This window comes from Alosa pseudoharengus, unplaced genomic scaffold (genome assembly GCF_046254945.1).
Source record: "Alosa pseudoharengus isolate Yale_2024_CS ecotype anadromous, Long Island Sound unplaced genomic scaffold, YU_APseudo_1.1 YU_APseudo_1.1_scf_9, whole genome shotgun sequence".
In the NCBI taxonomy this organism is placed as follows: Eukaryota; Metazoa; Chordata; class Actinopteri; order Clupeiformes; family Clupeidae; genus Alosa; species Alosa pseudoharengus.
The window spans coordinates 7017116-7039615 of record NW_027468881.1 but is presented as its reverse complement, the minus strand read 5'-3'; the positions used below and the strand labels follow the sequence as shown (position 1 = coordinate 7039615).

The window sequence follows — 22500 nt, the reverse complement described above, 5'->3', positions numbered from 1 at the left end:
TCTCTTGACATGAATCTGCAGAAACATGGAGGGTGCGGGGTGGAGAGATAGGAGAATAGGAGAGGAAGGGATAAGAAGAGACACAGGAAAAGAGAAATAGGAAATAAGATACATTTCGACAAAGAGATAATGGTAAAGATAAAAAGAGAGAGGATGAAAGGAAGAGATGGAGGTAAGCGGTAGACAAAGAAAGACATAGAGGAAGAGGGAGACAGAAATTGAGAAATGGACAGACAGAGAGAGAGAGAGTGTGAGAGAGAAAGAGAGAGAGAGGATGACAGCGGAGGAGATGGCATAACAAGAGATAAAAGACGAGAAGATGACAGAACAGCAAAGGAGGTGAGATGGCATTATGGAAAGTCATGAGAAAAGGCTATGTCCTCGTGCCCCATGCTGTGCATGGGGAGGTGCCACTGATTTGCCCCATACCTTGTATCCAAGGAGATGTCCTCGCACAGATTCACGATTCACAGGGTTCCACTTCACAGAGACAGATATGCCATTCAGCGTGTCCACTGTGACACCAGCGGGGGCTTCCAGGGGGACTAGGAGCAAGAGAGAGGGACAGAAGGAGAGAGAAGGGAGGGCCAGGAAGAGGGAGAATGAGCCCATGTATGTCTGGTATGGTGTTTTTATGCAAAATCTCAATATCGTAATGAAGATTAGCCAGAATACGGTTTCTTAGTCACAGAGATAGCAAAAGAAAGCAAGCTTGTGGTGTAGTGGTCCCCACATATCTAAAGCCCCCCCCCCCCCCCCCCCCAAATCACATTCCCATCACAATTTGTTTAGCTAACTCCACTCACTGTCCTCTCCAGAGTGACCAATGCGTGGTGGAGATTCTGGGCCTGGGCCGACCTGGTTGACGGCCTGCACTTTAATCTCAAATGGTGTAAAGGTCTTTGTGTTGTTGACCACAAAGTGGTTGTCTGAAACCTCCTGGTGGTGCCAATCAGGTCCGTTTCCCACAGACTGTCTCCAGAACACTTTGTACTTAAAGTCAGGGCCATAATGGTCCCGTTTGTCCACTTCCTGAAAGACAGAGGAATGACTTATATGAGAAAAGTTCAGCTATATGTTTCCAGATGAACCAACATGGGCGTCACTGTGACACTTTAGAACTCAGAAATCCAGTTTTCTATCTCTAATTTGATTTATAGTTCAATTTACCCATTTAAGTGAATCTTCAATCTAAAGCTCTAACACCTTTCAGGCAGAGATGGGCACAAATACATCAAAAACTATTTTGTTACAAACTACAAATACTGCCTCATAAAATAAAACAAAATAAAATACAAAATACTGATGTGAAAAATGTATTTAATTAAAATACAAGTAATTAGTCATTTGAAAATACAAAAATACACTCTCAATAATCATGGTATACCAACTTTTAGAAGAAACTACAAGTCATTTTATTGAAAACATATCCCCAAGAGACATACTATTTTCTGATTGGCTGGCAGAGGTTGAGTAATTCTGTATATTGGGGGTCCTATGAAGTAGATCTGGTAAAATAAATGAATTAGCGTCCCATATCAATAAACGACTAATGATTGAACTGACAACAAGCAGGCTTTGCAAAAGTGGAATCAACTGTAACAAAGCAAACTACTGGTGGAACAACACACACCAACCAGTTTACTTCAAGACCAAATTAGCACTCTGGAAAAAAAACTTGATCCAAGGAAACACACTGAGACAAAAGTAGCCGTTGAACTGTCAATACTACAAAGTGACACAGCCTGAATAACACCAATGCAACACTGAGCAGTAGAGTGAATGTATATTCTGCAGAATATTTAACCCAATTTAAGATCTGCACAAAATCTGAGGCTGGAGCAGCTGAGCATCTTACTTTGCTTAATTTTCTTGTTAACCAAATATACCCATGAAGCTATGTCACAACCCCAATAACTGTCCGCAACTACCATATTCTTCAGCTGGCAAACAGCTATCAGCAAAAAAATAAAAATAAAGAGCTGACTGACAGACTGCTGGTTAGTAAAAACCCTGAGTTTTGTCAAATAAATAGCTGATGGACGAAGTGAGGTTAGTAAAAGCTGAGTTATGAAGAATAAATAGCTGATGGACAGACAGAATGTTTCTCTGACAGCAAACACTTGTTAACTCTACTGCATTTCCCTTTTTGTGCTAGAAATGCATGCCTATTGCCTACACTGTACATGACTCGCAACACAGGGGACAAACAGAATAACATCCTGTAAGTTGTCCCAATATACAGAATTATTTACAGGTTCAAACACATACACATACAGCAAACATCTCCTCACTATCCACTAGCTGCCTGTCCCCTGAACACATTGTGAAAAAACGCGGTCTCTTTAACAGCCCAGGCTCCGCAAACGGCAACAAAAACAAACTGGTGCAGCTTGCACCACAAAACATAACAAACAGTGTTCCAGCCAATAACAGGAGAGATGCACGTTTAGGAGAGTTTCAATTATAGCTGAATATTGGGAATTGTCCAATGGATATCACCGGGCACCCTCCCTATTCTTATTGAGTAACCCACTACGCAACAAGAAACAGCAAAGAAAAAAAACTTTAACCGACAAAACCAGGTTCACCAAGATGCTGGCCTTAGGCTCCCGGACTATGATAAGCATAGCTTATTGGCATGGCTATAGGTAGTATATCTAACTGAATTATGAAATTTTGGCTTAGCCTATTTGAGAAAAAAATGACAGATTTTTCACAAGTATTTAAGTATTTGAAATACTCTAAATACAACCCCTCAACATATTTTGTTACAAAGTACATTTGATTTTTTCCAATCCTGCAAAATACAAATTATAATATACGCTAAAGTAATTAAATATGTATTTAAAATACATATAATTAAAATAATGCCCATGTCTGCTTTCAGGTAAGGTAATATGTTCCAAGTTAATTGAACCCATTTTATTAACATGGTCCTCAATCATTCCCACACTTTCTAAAAAACACTTTTTTTAATTCCTTTCATCCTTATATTTGTCAGATCATCTATACTCCACAGATCACAGTGCATGCAGTTCCATACCTCCCAAGTGATGACCAGTTTGTCAGGATCGGTCGATGCACTCTTAACATGTTTAGGGAAGTGTTCTGGAACTGTGGGAAAAAAGAAGTATATGAAAGTTATTATTTATTTTTCTAAATGTAATGTATATACCATACATATAATGTTGTCTGTAAGTAGTTGTATGCTAATCTATATTATTTCAGAGTTCTCACTGGCTGGAGGAGTAGTGTAGGCCTCTGAGGCGTGACTTGGGTGGCTCCTTCCAACTTCATTCACTGCGATGACACGGAAGCGGTAGATGCCGTACGGTCGCAGTGGGACCTCAAGTTTGTTGATGTCAGCTTCGATACGCTTCACTTCCTCCCACGTGTGGCTATCACCATGCTTTACCTCATTCATCTCGATGCAGTATTCTATGCATAGAGGCAACACAAAAACAGAGGACCTGCTCAAGTAGATATATAACTAAGTGGAGGTCAAACTGATGAACAAGTTATTATTAGATGTGCCTCTTCTGTCAGGATGAGTTCAAAAGTCACATTCAATGTAGTAAGTTACACATGATTGAAGGGATATGATCAAGTAATTATACTGCTATGTGGAGATCAAATCATTAACAAGTCATTAATGGATTAAAAATATTTCACAGCTTGATAGTACCCTTGCTATAATGTTACTTCATGATGATGATGATAATGACAATGAATAACAGTATTATTATTGTTGCTAATGATGTTACTATTTCTATTCATTTAAAAACATTTTAATATTTTTTACAAGCAATGGAATGAGGACAAGTCCAAGTCCAGGTGATAAGCACACACCTGTCACAGGGCTGTTATTGTCCCGCCCTGGGGTCCAGCTCAGGGAGAGACTTCGGTTAGTCTTGTCAAATACCTTCAAATCAATTGGTGGAGAGGGTTTGTCTGGGGAAGAAAAACAGCAAAGTTGGGTTAGACTACCCAATCACCAACCTTTTTACCCTGTTAAAGATTGTGGATTATCATTAAGTGTCTGAACTGAAGAATCACTTGATGTAAAACTATGATAGACTTGTAATTTAGAGTGTTGGTCCAACCTGAGTAAGTTCAATTTTCTCTTTGAAACATTCAGAGGTAATTGTACTAAAATTGGTGTGACACTTTATTACACTGTGCAGCCACAGTGCTAATGCTCTTTACACATACGGAAGTGTTTATGCCGCAACGTTATATAGCTAAGACTACATACTTTTTACCTACTTCAAAATCAGAGAAAGCAGAGCTTTTGACTTTGTCACTCATTCTGAATTAGTTTGTAAGCTGTTTGTTGGTATCACCATCCTCACCCACGACAGTAATGGAGGCGGTGGCTTTTTCTGCATCGAGGGGTGTTGACACCTCGCAGGTGTAGCTGCCAGCATCATCTAAAGATACGCTGGTGATTTTAAGAGAACCATCCGGAAAAATGGTGTATCTGTCAATATAAAACAAACACATAATGAGCATTAGTGAATAGATGGGAACATTATTACATTGTACCATTAGCATTGCCTAATAATGATAGATAAAGAGCATTTACTTGTCATTTTGTGCACTTTCTAAGATATCTTCGCCATTTTTCAACCAGCGCAGCAAATCTGGACTGTCCAATCGTGGGTCAACCTGAAATTTGCACGTCAACATGGCGTCTTTTCCACTCTTCACTCTCTGATCTTCTGGAGGGATAACAATCTCTGTTTGATCTGCATTTAAAGAAAAGAGCATTGACATATTGATATTGATTAATTGAATCAAAGCTAAGCTGAGGCTAATGCTAATTTAGCAAAAGCAATATGGTATGCTAACTGTGTCATTGGTACAGCTGCTGATGTGTGTGCCTGAAATTCATAGTTGGACTTTATGATGTGATGATTTGGCCATTGTGGTCAAGGTGGTTTGTGTCTATGTGCATTTTGATTTGTGTGTGTATGTGTGTGTGTGTGTGTGTGTGTGTGTGTGTGTGTGTGTGTGTGTGCATGTGTATTCGCATCACTTACTCAAGACCTCCAGAATGGCGCTGATAGACAGGTTGCTCTTGAGGACGCTGCAGGTGTAGAGGCCGCTGTCTGCTGCACTGACATCAGTGATCCTGAGGGTCCCCTCCACTGTCTGAGAGATCCTGGAGTGGGACTGGGCCTGCTCCATCCTCGGATCTTCCCTATCAGAGCAATTGCAACACACACACATACAGTCACACACACAAAAGAACAGCACTGCACACCCTAATCTAATAATACTTGGATTATGTTTCAATTACACACAAAAAACATCAGACACACTGATCTAATCATATGCTTCACTCACAGACTCATTTGTAGCCTATAATGAGGGGTGGCAAAAGGGTTTTCAATAGTTCTAAAAGCCTTGTTCCTGCTGGAGCCAATTATTGGTTCTAGAACTGAGTAGTAACGTTTCTTGCTCAAGAGTATTTATTCTGGGATTTACAGTATTCCTGTACCCTTGACCATGTTAAGATTAAATAGATGGATATGGGATTCTGGCACAAGAACCAGTTCCGTAAAATGGCCTTTTTCATATCTATTTTGTTCCAGATGACGAATCGCTACTAATATTGAAGTTGTCCCTTGATCCGTTTCGTGTTCACATGGCAACATTTAGAGGCCTATTTTAATGATCTAAAGGCAGAGTTTGAAGCACGATACACATGAACGTTATGGGCGCGTGTCTGAATCAACATATGCTATTTGACAGTGGTAAAAATGGTCTCTGTGCCAAACTTAGATAGTAGTATGTACATAGTACATAGTTATTTTTCTTGATTAGTCATGGGTGTGTTTTGGCCGTAGCCTAATATCCATTAAACCAATGAGAGTGACATCTGCCATTTCCTTTGAGAGCAAAAAGCACAAAATCAAACACTATGTTGGTATTTTGTCAATGCATGAGCACGTCTCTGCAGAAGGAATCTGCTTGCATGCAAGACTGTGTGTGCAACAGCAGAATTCCACTAAAGCTTGCTTTGCTAAAACGTGTGTGTGTGTATGACAAGTGGACTATAGTCTACATGCATCTGTACTTGCCTAATATTTGAACTTGTAGGCAAGGACAAAACACTTAGGGCTCTATCTCGGGCTCTAGAGCTCGTTGGGCGCTTGGCACAAAAAAGGTTGTTCTTATGATTCTTAATCAGTCATGGGTGTGTTTTAAGCGTAACATCTTTATACCAATGAGAATGACATCTGTCATTCCCTTTAACAGCAAGCAGCGCAACTTCAAACAGCAGATGGGTATTTTGATACCGTGGAGCGTTTGAAGGAATCTGCTTGCACACGAGACCATATGGAACAGGTATTCCACTAAACCATGCTTTACTAAAACCTGTTTGTGACTAGCAGAGTTAGCCTACATGCTTCTGCCCTCGTCTATTATTTGAACTCATAGGCAAAGTGAAAGTAACTTCACCGAGGTCTCATAGTCAACGACAAAACAGTTCTATGCAGTTAATTACTTTCACTATTGACTAACAAGGGGTTACAATCGAAAACATAGCCTCATAACATAGGAACTCGTTGCTAAGGTCTCCCCAGTTGTTACATTTCGTGAAACTGCGCCTTCAAAATAGCTGTATAGATTACATGTTTTAGACCAGGTTTTTCTTGGTCAGTGGTGTTATCATTTTTAGTAGCAATAAAATAGCAGTTTGTGATCATGTGCCTGACCACACCTATTCTTTTGCGCTGAGTGAAAGATAGGGCCCTTAGAGTGGAAATTAAACTACTCTCACAAAGTGATGCTTTGATTTTGACAGATGTTTCAGACATAATGTACCACTCTAGAGTTCGACTGGAAAGTCAAAAACCACATACCATATAGGCAGTCTTTGTTTTGCTCTAAAATAGTGTGCATTTGTTGTATTCACATTATCCAAGCAAACCAATCTTTGGGGGATACACTCCACGTTCCAATTCAACTACTCCAAACAACCCAGGTGTGAAGGCACCCTCAGGAACCCACCAGAGCACTCCAGGCCGAGGGGAACCAAAAGCGTTGCACTCCAGGCTGGCTGTCTTCCCCTCCACCATTATGTACTTCTTGTTGTCCTCAGTCAGAATTTGAGGAGCCAGCTCTGGACGATACATTATGAGGGGAAAAAGGATCAGCAAGGTTTTGTTACCTGATTGCAAATATGAAATGAATATTGCCTGAAACAAAAGTGTCATATTACATATTATGAAATGATGTGCCATCATGGCAATATGTGTGTGTCTGTGTGTGTGTGTGTGTGTGTGTGTGTGTGTGTGTGTGTGTGTGTAATACACACCAATGACATGAATGTAGGTGTTGATGAGGGTGATGCCGTGTGTGTTGACAGCTTCACACTGGTACACAGCGGTGTCACTGTACTTCGCGTCGGTCAGGATGAGCACGCCTTTGGTGACCTTGCGCCGAGGCTCATCAACATCTGAAACGAGACAGAAGGCATGTCACCATCAGGGCCGTCAGATGTGCGTCTCTCTCTCTCTCTCTCTCTCTCTCTCTCTCTCTCTCTCTCTATCCTTCTCTCTCTCTCGCTATGTGTGTGTGTGTGTGTGTGTGTGTGTTTGTGTGTGTGTGTGTGTGTGCGCGTGCGTGTACAGGTGCGTGTATGAGAGCCAAGATGTTTTTTGTGTGTTTTTGTGTTTGTTGTGGTTGGCCTTACATGTATATACATGTCTATACATATTTGTGAGTGTGTATGTCTGTGGTTTACCAGAGATGGGTACTCCGTTTATTCTCCAGGTGACCTCTGGTGTGGGAATGCCCTCAGCCTGGCACTCCAGACGCACTGTCTCCCCAGGGGCGTACAGCATGCTCTGGGTCTGTTTCGTGAAGTGTGGGGCCGCTGCAGAGAAAGAAAGAAAACAAGTAAACAAATAAATGAATAAATACACATGACATTAGGACAAAGGGATGCAGTGTCATAACCACACAAAAAGATCCATGAGAAGGGTGCAATGTTATTTTCTGTCTTATGAAATTAATTTTAATCAATGTCAATCAATCTAGATTGGTACTAAAGACAAGCATCAAGTGCAATCACACAGCGTCACCTCCTGTAGTAGAATGGTAGGCTTAGTATTGATATAAAACCACAGTCTTTGGCTGTAACATGGATCGCCATGCAGTCGCCACACTCTACCAGATGTACTATGTTTACCTTCCACTGTGAGGAAGTATGTGTGTGAGGCGGATCCAGCTGAGTTCTGGGCGATGCACTCATATTCGCCATCGTCACTCTCAGAGATTTCCTTAAAGTGCAGCCACCTGCCATAGTTTTTGGTGTTGAGGGGCTGTTCCTGGTAACTGTTCCTGGTTCGTTTCCAGGTAACAGTTGGCGTGGGCCTGAGGGAATGTGAGGGGCAATGAGAAAAGAGAAGAGAAGAGGAAAAAAGACAAGACAGGAAACGAGAAGACAAAAGAAGAGAAGAGGAGAGAAAATGTGGAACGGGTGCTGTAGGCAGTTGTGCCACAGCGCCCACCCACCACCCCCCCCCCCCCTGCCCCAAAACACACACACCCACCATTCACATTTCTAGCAGGATATGAGTTCCCTGGGGGACCAAAGCCATGACTAGAGATGTTGCCAAAGCCACAGCATTGGGTGCGCACAAATAACAGGACACAATAACATTATGAACTCAAAGACTTTGGAAGCATAATTTTAAAAACATATGGATTGATCCAGATATTAACAGTCTGGGTATGTTAACTTTAACATTTTGATGGTTATGTCACTATGCCACTGGCCAGGCCCCTGGTGTTGCCCTACCTGCTGAGCTGCAGCAACTCACTAGTACATCTAGACCTGAACTGGCATTTTGCTGTTCATCCAAAAATAGAAATGAAATACTTCTAGCAAGCACACATGGTACATGACACAGAAAAATAAGGTCTGTGGAATCAACTGCAGAGGAATTATTTATTCACAAGGAAAAAATACTACATTAATCCATCTCTATAATCCATCCTCTCTCTCTTCTATATCTCTCTCTCTCTTTCTTTCTCTCTCTCTCTCTCTCTCACACACACACACACACACACACACACACATCCGCACAGATTGAGACTAAGGAAAGAATACTCACAGCCCGTAGGGGATGCACTCCAGATTGAAGCTCTGTCCCCTGAGAACTGTGTAACTGCTGTGGGATTTTGCTGGCCTTGCGATGTGAGGTTTGCGCTCTTCCGCCAAAGCATCTTCACAACAAGAACAAATGGACAGTATAGAGTTAAGCACGTTGAACTCAACACACAGCTGATGCCGCAGCTACTCTCTTTACCACAGTTCACATGGTTATCTATAATGAAATTTGTCACTGGTGCCATCTGCCAGTGAAAGTGGGTTTGAGACATCTGATCCATCCAAAAACAGTGAATACGGCTGAAATCAGTGTTAATGTGTTTAAACTGAGCCACAATATTTTTTTTTTCACAAGTGGTGACATGAATGTCTTGGCAATTTGATATGGTATGACATCTAGTTTGCATCTAGTGACCGCTGACTTTTACAGACATATGCCACAGCACGAGTAATAGTAAGCTGTATGCAGTGTAGGAATACAGTAGAGTAGAAACCATAGCCAAGTTGTAATGCTAAACATATACCTAGAGGTGGATACTTATAGAGGAACTCACTATGGTTCACTTTGAGAGTGATTGGCTCCTTGGAGATCATGTGTTGGCGAAAGCGAACGTTACAGGTGTAGTCGCTTCGATCATCACTGGGCACCACGTTGGCAAAGTAGAGGTAGCCGTCTAGACCAGGGGTGACTCGATCACTCATTTCGATGTGCTTGATGTCTGGAGAGAGGAGAGGGGGAGAGAAGAGAAATAGATAGAGAGGTGGGTGGATGTGTGAGGTTTAGGTATCAGTACCAAGTAGAGCTGTGCATCAATATCGAAATATTGATATATCATATCGTTACTTATATCGTAATATGCTATCTTATCGCCACTGCTGCCAAATATCGATATTTTTCACTAAAGCGTTAGGCTGTGCATAAATGTCTATACAGCTCACTATCAGTCAATGTTGTGTGTAACGCGTTACAGTAACATAACCTCATTTTCGGGTAAAAGCTACTGAAAATTTGGTAAGGAAACAGTAGTTCCTTTTTCAATTCGCCGCAACATTACTTTTCCCAGGGACATATTTCAAAGCACTGCTTTCTCAGCTGTGCTCTTGCACAACAGTCACAAGCTCCACACGGACAGACGGTATAGGCTAGGCCTACGTGACAGAGACGTAAACATGAGAAGCAATCATGGCAAGAAGCAGCCAACGCTAACTTTAGAGGAAGGGGAGGAAACTAAGGGGAGGAAGATCTGTTGTATAGGACTTGGTGTTGATATCCCTTAATGAATACTTGAGGCACTGACGAGACTCCGTGGGATGGTCAATTGAGTGATGCCACCCTTTGGGTTCTCAAGTGGGCGCCCTCCTTCTTGGGTGTTTCGCTGATAAGCCCACGACACCTCCAGAAGGTTCAGCAGTGAATCCCAGCCTCCCAGGTTCACTCCCTAGATGCCATCAACTCACTTGAAGGCCCAGGCGGAGTCTTTTCTCTTCGTCCACAGCCACTGGCTTCCCTTTTCAGCAGCCGCAGAGAGGTCTTTGACTGCCTGCTGATGGGTCTTCCATCGCACTCCCATCTCCCCGAGTAGCCTGGATGTTGAGGTGGCTACGAATCCTCTGCAGCCTACTTCCACTGGGCGTACCTTCACATTCCAGCCTTGTTGTTGCGCATCGGCTGCAAGTTCAGCGTACCTCAGCCTTTTCCGTTCATAGGCCTCCTCCACTGCGCCCTCCCAGGGCACGGTGAGCTCGATGATGTATACAAGCTTGAGAGAGGCTGACCACAGAACAAGGTCTGGTCGCAGGTTGGTGGCTGCGATTTCAGCGGAGAGGCAGAGTTTCTTGTCCAAGTCTGCCAGCAGCTTCCAGTCCCGTGCTCTGTCCAGCTGACCAGTGTCTGATCTTATGGGGATGAGGTTGGCTTGACCCTCGCCCTCCCGAACAAATGGTGTTGGCTGCCACTGGGATGACAGGGGAGGAAGGGCATTCACGCTTGTCCGTCGACTTTCCAACACTGCTGCAAGACACTTAAGCACCTTGGGTGAGGCTGGCCTTGCATCCCACTAAGATGTGCTTCAGTGTTGCTAGACTTGGGCATAGAGGGCATGTGGGGTTTTCGGCATACCACTGGCTTAGGTTTGCGGGCAAAGGCAGGACATCATAGGCAGCCCTGATGGTAAAGCTCGCCCTGAATGCTTCCATCTCCCACAGCTCTTTCCAGGAGATCTTCCTCTTCTCCACTCCTTCCCATGCTATCCACTGCCCTTGCTTTGCCTGTGCCACAGCTTGGATGCACCTTCCTGCTTCCTCCTCCCGACGTACCTCCTGGATCACCAGCTTGCGTCTCTGAGATGGAGAAGCCTTGCTCCACACTGTACGGTGTACTGGCCCCAAGTCCAAGACCACTCCTCCCCTCCTGCACTCGGCTCACAATGTCCTTGTGTCTGAGTGCTGCCTTTGCCTGCTCAGTTGCAGCCAACTGGGGTCCACTTCCTCCCAGTGGCCAGGATGGGGGCAGCTTGGGCTACAACTGGATCGCTCGAATCCAGTAACATCATCTCCAGCCTGACTTTGGCGCACTTGTACTCCTCTGCTAGACTGGAAATGGGCAGGTGTAACATCCATTTGCCGTAAAGTCCAATACTGCTGAGGCACCTGGGAAGGCCAAGCCACTTCCTTATACATATGAGCTGACCAGTCTCTCTAGCTTTTCCACCTTTGAAAGCGGGACACTTAATAAAGGGTTAGTGGCCACAGGAGACGTGGAAGTAGTCCATACTGCATGCACCAGAGCTTCAGCTTGCCAGGAAGCAAGGTTCTGTCGATGTTCTCCAGGCCGCTGGCTACCTCCTTCCTGAGCTGCTCTACTTGCTCTTTGTCTTTAAGAGAGGCATCATACCAACGACCTAGGCTTTTCACTGGCTTCTCGCCTTTCTCGGAGACAGTTGGGATGGGTTCCTCGCCAATGTGTAAGTGGTGGTCTGACAGCTTCCCCTTGATGATGGAGATGCTTCTGGACTTGCTCGGCTTGATCTTCATGCGAGCCCGCTCAATGTTTTCCTGGAGCTTTCTTAATAGCCATACAGTGCAAACCTTGGTAGTAGTGAGAGTTGTGAGGTCATCCATGTAGGCTCTGACCGGCGGCAGCCTCAGCCCAGGTCTTATTCGCTGTCCGCCAACTGTCCATCTAGAGGCCCAAATGATGACCTCCATAGCCAGGGTGAAGGTCAGCGGGGAGATGGTGCAGCTGGCCATGATTCCCACTTCCAGGTGTTGACAAGCTGGGTGGACTGATATCCAACTCGTGCTCTGGTGGATTGACTGGTGGCATGTCAGGTGGGAGCGTAATTTTTTCCTGGTGTCGGTCATCTGTGCAGGAATTTTTCAGGTGTTCCTCCAGGTCGGCCTTTGACACTGAGAGACTTCCGCTCTTCTTCTTTGTGAAGAGACTCTTCACAAATTTGAAAGGATCTTTGTAGAAGCGTGATTTTGTTTGCTCCTTCCTTCTGTGCTTCCTCAAGAGGTTTTCAGCTCTCCTCAGTGTTGCAAGCCTGCTCCGAAACTCTTCCTGCAGCAGGTTTATACCCTCCTTCTCCTCCTCTGTGGCCTTCCTCCATTGCTTCTTCAGCTGCCTCCTCTCCCTGACTAGGCGGTGAGTGTAAGCCTTACTGTAAGGTGTGTAGCCTACACTATGCCCTGGTGAGAAACCACTGTGCCAGCCTAGGCCTATAGCTTTGCACCAATTTCGTAGGACGTAGGAGCCTGTTTAATGAAAGAGTAAGGCTATAAAATAAACTCGTATTCTGTGTTCACCTATATATCCGGATGTATCAAGGCTATGTTATTTGATATTGTTTCATAGGGCTTTTGTAGTATCTTAACAACACAAACTGACACGCACAATAGTGGATATCTTATATATTTGTATTAGTGAACTTCACGGATACATACACGCAGGCTACAGCTTGGGGTATTCTTCTGGATCTGAACGTTAACACATCAGTACCGTGGTATTCAAACTCAAGTGCCACCTAGTGGACTTACCAACAGGTTACTACAGCTTTTGGTGGTGTTGGAGCCTATAGCCCATTGTTTTCTTGTCAAGTGCTCTGTTTGTGGCATTTTTTATAATAAAGAGCACAAAAGAAATACCTGTTATGTCCTCCATAGTAGAACTTTATATAGGCCTACACATTTCGGATCAGATATTAGGTTCTGCCCAAAGTCGAGTAACATAAAAGTAACATAAAAGTAATGAGTAACGTAAAAAGTGACTTTCTATAGAGGGTAACTAAGTAAAGTAACGGATTACTTTTTTAGGAAGTAACGAGTAATGAGCAAATACTACTTTTTAAAAGTAACTCCCCCAACACTGCTGACTATTGCAATATGTTTTATTTTTTTCTGCTGAATTATCACTAATGTGATCTACATATTATACTGCCCTGGTGGTACACAGCAAGTTGTGTTTCCAGCTCTACTTTTACATTTTCGGCAAAAAAGTATTGCAATATATCGCAATATGTATAATATCACAATATATTGCGATGTATTGTATCGTGACCTATGTATCATGATGCATACCGTATTGTGAGGTCCTTGCCAATACACAGCCCTAGTACCAAGTGTGAGTGTGAGTTTCTGACCCCTTGATTAAAAGAATGAAAAGCTGAAGCAGGTGTAAGAATCCTGTGAGAACTCACCTATGTCCATCCAGTAGATCTTGTGTGGGGGAGAGTCGGGTGGGGGGTCACACGGCATCACCAGACTCTCTCCCTCCACCTTACGAAACGTCTGCCGCCGTTCTTTATACAGACTTGGGATGTCTAAGGCACAGAATGGAGTAAAATCAAAAATCTAATATTTTCAATTTGTATTACCATTACATTACAGTATAACATATAATTAATATATTTAACCTTTATTAGAGCAACTTAGGGAAAGATCATTGATGTTGTTTTTTGTCTCAGCTCAGTCTTGTGAATGCATTAGGTGTCCCTAACAAGCTCCTTGGTCCATTGTTCTCCCTGGCCAAACAATGCATGTGCGCACACACACACACACACACACACACACACACAAGCACACAAATTCTCGGAAGCACAGGGTATTGATCCCATAGGGGTTCTCATATTTGCCACAGACTCGACTGCATGACATCATGTCATCCCGTTTCTAGGTGATGGTTGTCTAGGTAACAGGGAGGCCAGCGAATACAGGCGCTGTCTCTGTCAGTCAGTGAGATATCCTGAGTCATTTCTCCATAACCAGGCTGAGTAGGCTCTACATGATTACTGTCTGTCTTATACAGTAAGGAATATCAAAATTACCTTTGTTGTGAAAGCATGATATGATTGATATGATCATTGCTTCCAGTTTATTCATTTTCTCCTGCTTAAAGGCACAATATGTAGTTTTTTTAAAACAAAAACAAGCAATGCTTCTAGATGCAGTTTTGAAGCCATACATAGATACATAGTAGGTTAAAGGCTACTACTTTGTTACGTATATGTGTACATTGTCTGGCTAGCCCTGATAAATGCTAGATAAATAAAATAAATAAATAAAACTAGATGTACCGCATAATGGTACAAAATATGACCACCGCTCAGTCCTGTACATCTGTTCCGCAAAAATAAATCACACTTATCAATTTGTCTCCATCTTCTACTCCATCTCCCACTCTTGAAACTTTTGTGCTTGTTTGTTTGGCATGCCTGTGTGTGTGTGTGCAGAAAGTAGCCTACTGGCGATGCAAAGGTGAATAGATTTGTAGCACTAGCCAAAAAATGTGTAGCATTGTTTTAAAACCTTTAAAATCTCTAAACAAAAACCTTTACAATCTCTAAACAATCACAAGTAGGGTAGTTCATCACAGATCATCCATTGCAACTGGACTGATGAAAGGTCATGTACACCTTAGGCTACAGACGGTATCAGCATAATGTTTTATTTATTTATTTATTTATTAATTAATGTATTGATTGATTGATTAATTAATTAATTAATAAACAAAACAATCCCTGTCAGTTCCATGCAGTTTTCAACAGCTATCAAGAAGAGAGGTCATGCCATGGATTGTTGTGAATGTTCCTTCTACATATGCAAGATTTTAGTCATCTTTAGTTCATATGATATTCAACTTTACTGTCAATGCATAAATATCAGTAGTCTTAAACGAAATGCAGTTTTACATCTAACCAGCGGTGCAAATAACTGACATGTCCAAAATGGCCTTTATGAAATGTGTTGCTAGACTGTTCAATACACATACAGTAGTAGGTCTGTGGCTAAAGCAGCCATAATGAAAGAGTTATCATTGTTTGGATACTTCACACACGTGTGAAAGCAACTGGAATCCATGCATTTCCACTGAATTATTTTTGGAATCTGATCCCTTATCATACCTGTTCATTCCTACTCGTCGCTCGATTTATCATGACTAAATTCTAGATGGCTGCAAACGCTAAACTCTGTGAAGATACTGTCTGTATAAATCGTCTTGTACGTAAACTACCAGTGCTTTTTAAAAGTTCTCAATGTCTCGTTTTAAATGTCAAGGCCCTCGGAGGTCTACCAATGAAGTATGGAGCTATTTTGAGCCTCGTAAATGGTGTAAAACAGTGATTTATTTGCCTGGCTAGGCCGATGCCCGAGGCACCCCCATCGAAACACTGTTTGTAGCATCGGCTAACTAGCGCCAGATTTCTGAGTGCAGGGGACAAGCCGAGATGAGCTATGAGAAATACGTTCACACTCATTATCATGTTTCAACACACTTTAGGTCAATATCACAACAGAATTCTCCTTTACGTCTCTGCAACGCTGCGCCATCTGGTGGACCAACTACGTAACGCCAATACTGGAAATGCAGCCTAAATGATGATGATGAATATCCGGTTTTCCTTTAAAGAAGCCCTATGCAGGTCTGGTTATTCCTTCGCTGTTTCTGGGTTTTTGCCTGATTTGGGCAAAACCCCCACTAGCTAGCGAGCTAGCCATCAATAAACCAAGCTAAACACGTAGGGCTCACAATGAAACGGTCGAGCAAACACATTGTTCAAGAGACTATCAAATCACATTACAAAAACGAAGTTCACCCAAGGGTAGGCTACTTACAATTTCAACAGCAACAAAGCCAAGTCCGTTTTGCAGTCTTCTTAGAAACTACAATCGGACTAAATTTTCGATTATTTCCACCGAGTTACATCCGGATGTGTTCGGACCGGACCAGAAAGTTGCACATTCGTTTTTTCCGCGGAGAAGCACTAGGGGGAGACGAAGCACCCACCAAACGACCCAAAAAGTGTTGTAGAACCATCAGAACGACTCTCAACCTGCATAATTAAGGTCATTTTTGCTAAAATTGTTGCATAGGGCCTATTTAATCCTACTGTTATTAATCTAGACGCATCCTAGCTGCAGCAAATTACAATTACATTTGCTGCCAGGGCTAGGCCGTTATAATTGCGTGTGTATATGTGTGTGTGCGTGTGTATATGAGTGCGTGCGTGTGTGTGTATGTGCGCGTGTGTTGATGTGTGTTTGTGCGAAAGAGTGCGTGTGAGACTCTCTTCCAGCAACCCTTCGCTCAACACCACCATCTAAAGGCCAATGAGTGTACAGTCACTAAATGTACACATAACTTAATTTTTTTTAGACACCCCCCCCCCCCCCCCCCCCCCCCCCCCCCACCCAATGGATGAAATTCTACGAAACTTGGCAGAGAATGAGAATGTCAGGTTAATCATACACATAAAATGTGGTGCAGTTCTGAACATCTTAACTGAAGATAGGGGCAATTATATTGTGAAATTATATGGGCTAGTGATTATGGGCTAGGTTGATATGGGCCCTTGAGACCCACATACCATAAAAATTTCTTCATCAGGTTCAGGTTGTTATTTAGGAAAACCTGCATTTTTGGGCCCAGACCAAACAATTTTTTTCCGTAAAAGTCTAGTGGGGCTATATACCCACCAAATTTCATGTGCCCCGGTGTTTCGGTGTCCCGGGTATCGTTGACCAAAAATTCAGGAAGTAGATGACCGAAAAAAAAAAAAAACTTTGACAATCCCTATATGAGGGATATTTATTATATCATAATAAAGCACCAATATAGAATGTCTACCATAATTGTGAAATAATATTCTCTTGGTAGCAGATCAATTACATGTCATCCATTGTGCTGAGTGGTTGTCAAAATGAACTTGTCTCAAAAGGGCCAGAAGAATATCACAGAAGTAAAATTGAACTCACAGCCTGCTGTGACTGTGACCAGGTCAGACACTGCTGTACCCAGTACATTGGAGGCATAGCAGCGATACTCTCCCTGATAGTCGTCCAATGACAGAGACTTGTTCGCTACCAAAGTCCCATCACCCTCCAGCTCTGCAAACAGTGCTCCATCCTTCACCCAACGATAGCTTTCAGAGAGAAAGAGAAAGTGAAGAACCATATTTAATGTTAAAAGGAAAACAGGGGACACATTAAATGGTCCATATGGTCAGTTTGAAAGGCAGTAAAGCATTTGATAGAGGGAAAGGTTTCTAAATAAAGGAAGGAGAGAGAGAGAGAGAGAGAACAGAAAAGAACACAAAGCAGAGATCATCATCATTCTCCTTAATGATGTCATATCCTGTCTTGTCTTTATTATCTTCTGATTATGAGATGCAATTTATTCCCATGCCAACCAAGCTCCCGGCCCTTAGGGTTGTGGCGGGTGGTGGTGATGGTTGGGGGGGGGGGGGGGAATTGTCTGGCAAAGCTCCAGGCTGTGATCACTGAGCCAGTGGGGGGGGGGGGCCTGGGGTCTGTGAGACGTCTTTTATGTCGGGCAGAGACTGTTTTGACAGCATGGAATCTGTCTGGACTGAGGTTAGAACAAAGCCACACTGGAATCATTCTGATAGATCAGGGATGGGGGAATATCTATGGACTATATGGCTCTCAACACCCAATAATATTATATAATAATAATAATAATAATAATAATAATAATAATAATAATAAACAGTGTTTTATATGTAATATTGCATCTTTACAAACCAGTGAGAGTTTTTTTGTTAATGAATATTATATTTCAACTTCAAGTATTGTAGTTAATTCATTTATCAGTGATGAGTATGTATGACTGTTTTATGTGTAATATTGCATAGTGGTAGAGTGATACCACAGTCACTATTTACAACCACAAATGTACTTACTATTATTACATCTGTCAATAATTTTGTTTTTAGGCTGGAGTAAGAAGATGGGGATGAAGGAGATCTTGGCAGTTGACACTGAAGTATTAGCATAAATAAATAGGAATAAAACATTGATAAAAAAAATAATTGAAACTATTTTCAGTGATTCAGGCAGTGCAGATAGAGCAAAGCTTTGGGTGAACATGTAAAAAACAGAATGACTGAATCTACTCCATTTAAACTGTTCTGGGGATGGATAGACAAGAGAAGATTAAGGAGCGGTGTAAAACTGAAGAAAGCTGAAGAAGGGTGACACTTCTGTGACACAGGCTTTTAACTGCACTTTTCTATGCGGCATTAAGGAGATGGCCGTTTCCGACTCAGATTAGGTTACAGTCATCACTCTTTCCCCTCTGATGAGAGGAGTGGTTGGCTAAAAGCCTCCCACCATAAAACTTACTGCGGCTTTTTGAAAGCAGTTTGAGGAGCTGAGCTGAGTTAAAGAGTCCGGACACACACACTGGCCCTCCAATGGGGTTTAGTGGCGGCCACACTGGGACTAAGCATTTGTAACTCAGAAAATGGAGTTTTGGACAGAGCGGTGGCTTGAAGGGGAGACAGAGGAGAGACTGTTCCCTGGTGGGGGTGGGGGTGGACGTAAATGAAATGGCTCTCCTCTCAGTGAAAGGTTCCAGAGAGGTTCTTCTAGGTCCCTGCGTTTGAAGTAGGGGCTTGTAGATTGGACAACCGCCGTTGGGGGGGGGAAGCAATGATCTGCTTATTATCATCATTGGCTGTGTGGGTTGAAGTCCCAAAACAAAACATTTTCCCCAGAAGCCGCAGAGGGTAGGGTTGGAATGAGATAAATGGCTTTCTCTGACGAATGGATTGCATTAATGGGAGGGGAAGACAAACAAGGCAAGAAAAAGCTGGAAAGACAGCATATGGATAGCAAGCAGAACGGGGGTAATGGATGACAGTGTCGTGTCTGCGGGAGGATGGCGACAAATTAAGATGGAGAGGGAGGTGATCAGACAACAACAGAAAAAACTGCTCTAAATGGGTGTAGTCACACACACACACATACACACACACACACACACACACACACACACACACACACACACACACACACACACACACACACACACACTTACTGACCTTGGTTCAGGTGTGCCTGATGCTGTACAGCCCAGAGTGATGTCCTCTGGACTGAACGCTAAGACTGATGTAGGCTGCTCTGTGATGACAGGAGGACTGCTCACTGCAAACAGATATTAGAACAACTGAGAGTCAGATAGTTCAACTTAAATAACTAGATAATATATATCCTGTAATAATGTAAAACTCACTGACAGGGTAGAGCAGTAGAGACAATAGTTAAGATTATAGTCACTTCACTATATAGATGTGCATTCGACATTATATTGGTAATGCTGTCCAGATAAGATAAGATGCACATGATTTGTGACAAATGATGTCAACGAAAACACTACGGTAGATTGTACACATTTTGGTTGATGGCATTCTGGAAAAGATTGTGCTGAATGAGAAGAGATTTTTTTGATTTAACATGATTCTCTGGAAAAGATTGTGCTGAATGAGAAGAGATTTTGTGATTTAACATGGTTCTCTGGGAAAGATTGTGCAGAATGAGAAGAGATTTTGTGATTTAACTTGGTTCTCTGGAAAATATTGTGCAGAATGAGAAGAGATTTTGTGATTTAACAAAGAAAAAAAACACTTACTGTATCCCCTATTGTCTGTTTGCACAAAAAGATGGAGAAGGAGAACACAGAGGTGTTAGATTGTGAAGAAAGCACCTGGTAGAGGAACAGGCAGATCTTATAAAAGACAATGTGTGGCATATGATGGAGAGAAAGGTTAAGGAAGGGTGTCTGCATATTATGTACATTTGTGTGTGTGTGTGTGTGTGAGAGAGAGAGAGAGAGAGAGTGTGCCTGACTTGTGTTCCTGTGTGTGTGTGTGTGTGTGTGTGTGTGTGTATGTGTGTACTGTATGTGTGTATGTGTTTGTGAGTGACTAATCCCTCACATGTAGCATGAATAAATCCCAAATTGACTTATCGGGACACTGAAGGACCTCTGAGTGTCTGACGGGTGTGTTATTGATCGCTTTGCTTCCCGTCACTCAGAGAGAGACAGGTCACAGTGAGGGTCGCAGGTCATAGGTCACGCTTCAAGGGCTTTCCCCAAGCTGCTGTATCACTGACCCCCCCCCCCCCCCCCGAACCTTGTCCCTGCTGAGACAGACCATCAGTCAGACACGTGGCAAAGAGCTAACCTGCTGACGCGTTCAAAATGCTGCCTAAGCACATGCCATGGTCCTCTTTACTGTTTAGCACAGGGAGCAATTTAGCAGAATATATGGTGCAATTCATGTTTTCTTATTATTAGTTTGTTTACAGAATGGGTCTGTGGTTTGTGGTGCAGCTCAATGTATATTGTATTTCGATAATGAAAAACTGATCTATGAATCAAGCATGCCTGATTACAGTATATTACTGTTTGTTACTTAGAGAGCAGTATTTATAGAGATTATATATGCCATAATATATGTCTTTGAATGAAATAGTGTGACATTCATTTCCTTTTGGGATCAGGGGCCTCACACAATGGCTAGATGTATCAAGTCACGTGCATTTGCCATATCTAACAAACCCATCAGAATCTACTCTCTGATCAGAGATAACACATTATGGGGATTAAGGGGTGCCACAGGCGAAGCCATTATACGTAATGTACAGATGTAACAGCGTAAAGGCGTGCCGCTGTAAAGATGTAAAGATGTTGCTGCTGCACTCACAGTCTTTGGGGATATCGATGAAGCCTTGGACAGAGCTCGTCGCCATGACGAGGAAGAGCAGGCGGAGGAGTTGGTACTGATGGCTGAGGGCGCTCCGCTGCCCCCTACAGCTTCTTTGCTGACACTGCGCTGGAGGCATTGTTCAACCACTCCTCCCAGTCAGATGCATGTACCCAGACGCACAAACTCTCTCTTACACACACAAATACACACACTCACGTGTGCTAACCTACACACACACACACACAAGCACACACACTTGTCCCACAAACCCTTTCTCAAGGGCAAGGTGAAATGGGCTTGTGTCTCTGTTGGACAGTAAATTTGTCTGCCTGTGGTGGGTCCACGCCCTATCGGTGCTTCTGGGTAGCTGTGGAAAAGAGCAGAGAGGACAGGAGTGAATTATAGACTGAGCCATTAAAAAAGACAAAGGCCCAATAACGCTTCATTACCATACAGGCCGCACCTTTCAGCATTCATTAGCGCTAACAGCCAGGTTCATTTGCAGGATGGGCGACAACGGGTAACTGCCACGTCTGCAAAGTGCCATGTATGATTGAAGTGACACTGAGTCACACATTTTCCAGTAACAAGACAGCAGCATTTTTGTTATTGTAATAATCACTGACACAGGTATGTTTTTGTTATTGTAATAATCACTGACACAGGTATGTTTCCATAAAGAAAGGAGAAAAGGGAGGTGAGGTCGAGAGGAAGGACACAAGTAGAGACACAAGGACCATGCTGGAAATAAGTTTTGTACTTTTGCATGTCATCGTTTGGATTGATACATTTTATTGTCTTGATCCTGAAATAAATCAAATCAAATCAAAGAGTTGGGAGGTGTTGACAAGAGAAGAGTAGAAGAGAGGACAGAAGGAGGTGAAGGGGAAACAGGAGAGGAGGAAAGAAGAGATCGAGGAGAAGAAAGGAGAAGAGAGAAGAGGAAAAAAGAAAAAGTGAGAGAAGATGAAATTAGAGGTGGAGTGCTGAAACAGAAAGAAAAGAGAGAGAGAAAGAGAGGCGAGAGAGAGAGAGAGAGACGACAGATGTGCTGCAGACAGTGGGAGGGACAAGATGATGAATGGAAGGAAACACCAAGAAATGGCCGAAATAATGGAAAAGACAAACGATAAGGAGGGACAGATAGTGTGGAAGATGAGATGTGGGAGAGCAATGGATGGGGGCACATGGGAGGAATAGGTGAGAAGAGGGACGAAATGGGAAATTAATTGAGTTCAATTTGGGCTATCCCTAAAATATGTCTGTGTGTGACTGTGTCCTAATGAGCCAGGGAGGATTGATAGAGGCCATTTGGACTGAGACTAGGCTCAGACAGACCAAATGGGCAGACACACACAC

The 22500-nt window shown here is 42.9% G+C and overlaps 1 protein-coding gene across 1 annotated transcript in view; it reads right to left on the bottom strand.

The window, feature by feature from the left end:
* LOC143114689 (neural cell adhesion molecule L1.1-like) overlaps positions 1-22500 on the bottom strand; it is a 52525-nt gene that overhangs the window by 8734 nt on the left and 21291 nt on the right. The window contains exons 2-20 of the mRNA XM_076276412.1: positions 21139-21508; positions 19474-19576; positions 17384-17550; positions 13828-13950; positions 9685-9849; positions 9135-9246; positions 8207-8391; positions 7760-7891; positions 7331-7471; positions 7024-7135; positions 5046-5206; positions 4589-4751; positions 4356-4483; positions 3853-3954; positions 3241-3441; positions 3047-3117; positions 807-1032; positions 430-545; positions 1-15 (exon numbers count right to left, since the gene is read on the bottom strand). The exon at positions 1-15 is cut by the window's left edge and continues 244 nt beyond it. Of these exons, the coding sequence (XP_076132527.1) occupies positions 1-15; positions 430-545; positions 807-1032; positions 3047-3117; positions 3241-3441; positions 3853-3954; positions 4356-4483; positions 4589-4751; positions 5046-5206; positions 7024-7135; positions 7331-7471; positions 7760-7891; positions 8207-8391; positions 9135-9246; positions 9685-9849; positions 13828-13950; positions 17384-17550; positions 19474-19576; positions 21139-21277 (2562 nt within the window). The 5' untranslated portion in view covers positions 21278-21508. The remainder of the gene's footprint in view (positions 16-429; positions 546-806; positions 1033-3046; positions 3118-3240; positions 3442-3852; positions 3955-4355; positions 4484-4588; positions 4752-5045; positions 5207-7023; positions 7136-7330; positions 7472-7759; positions 7892-8206; positions 8392-9134; positions 9247-9684; positions 9850-13827; positions 13951-17383; positions 17551-19473; positions 19577-21138; positions 21509-22500) is intronic.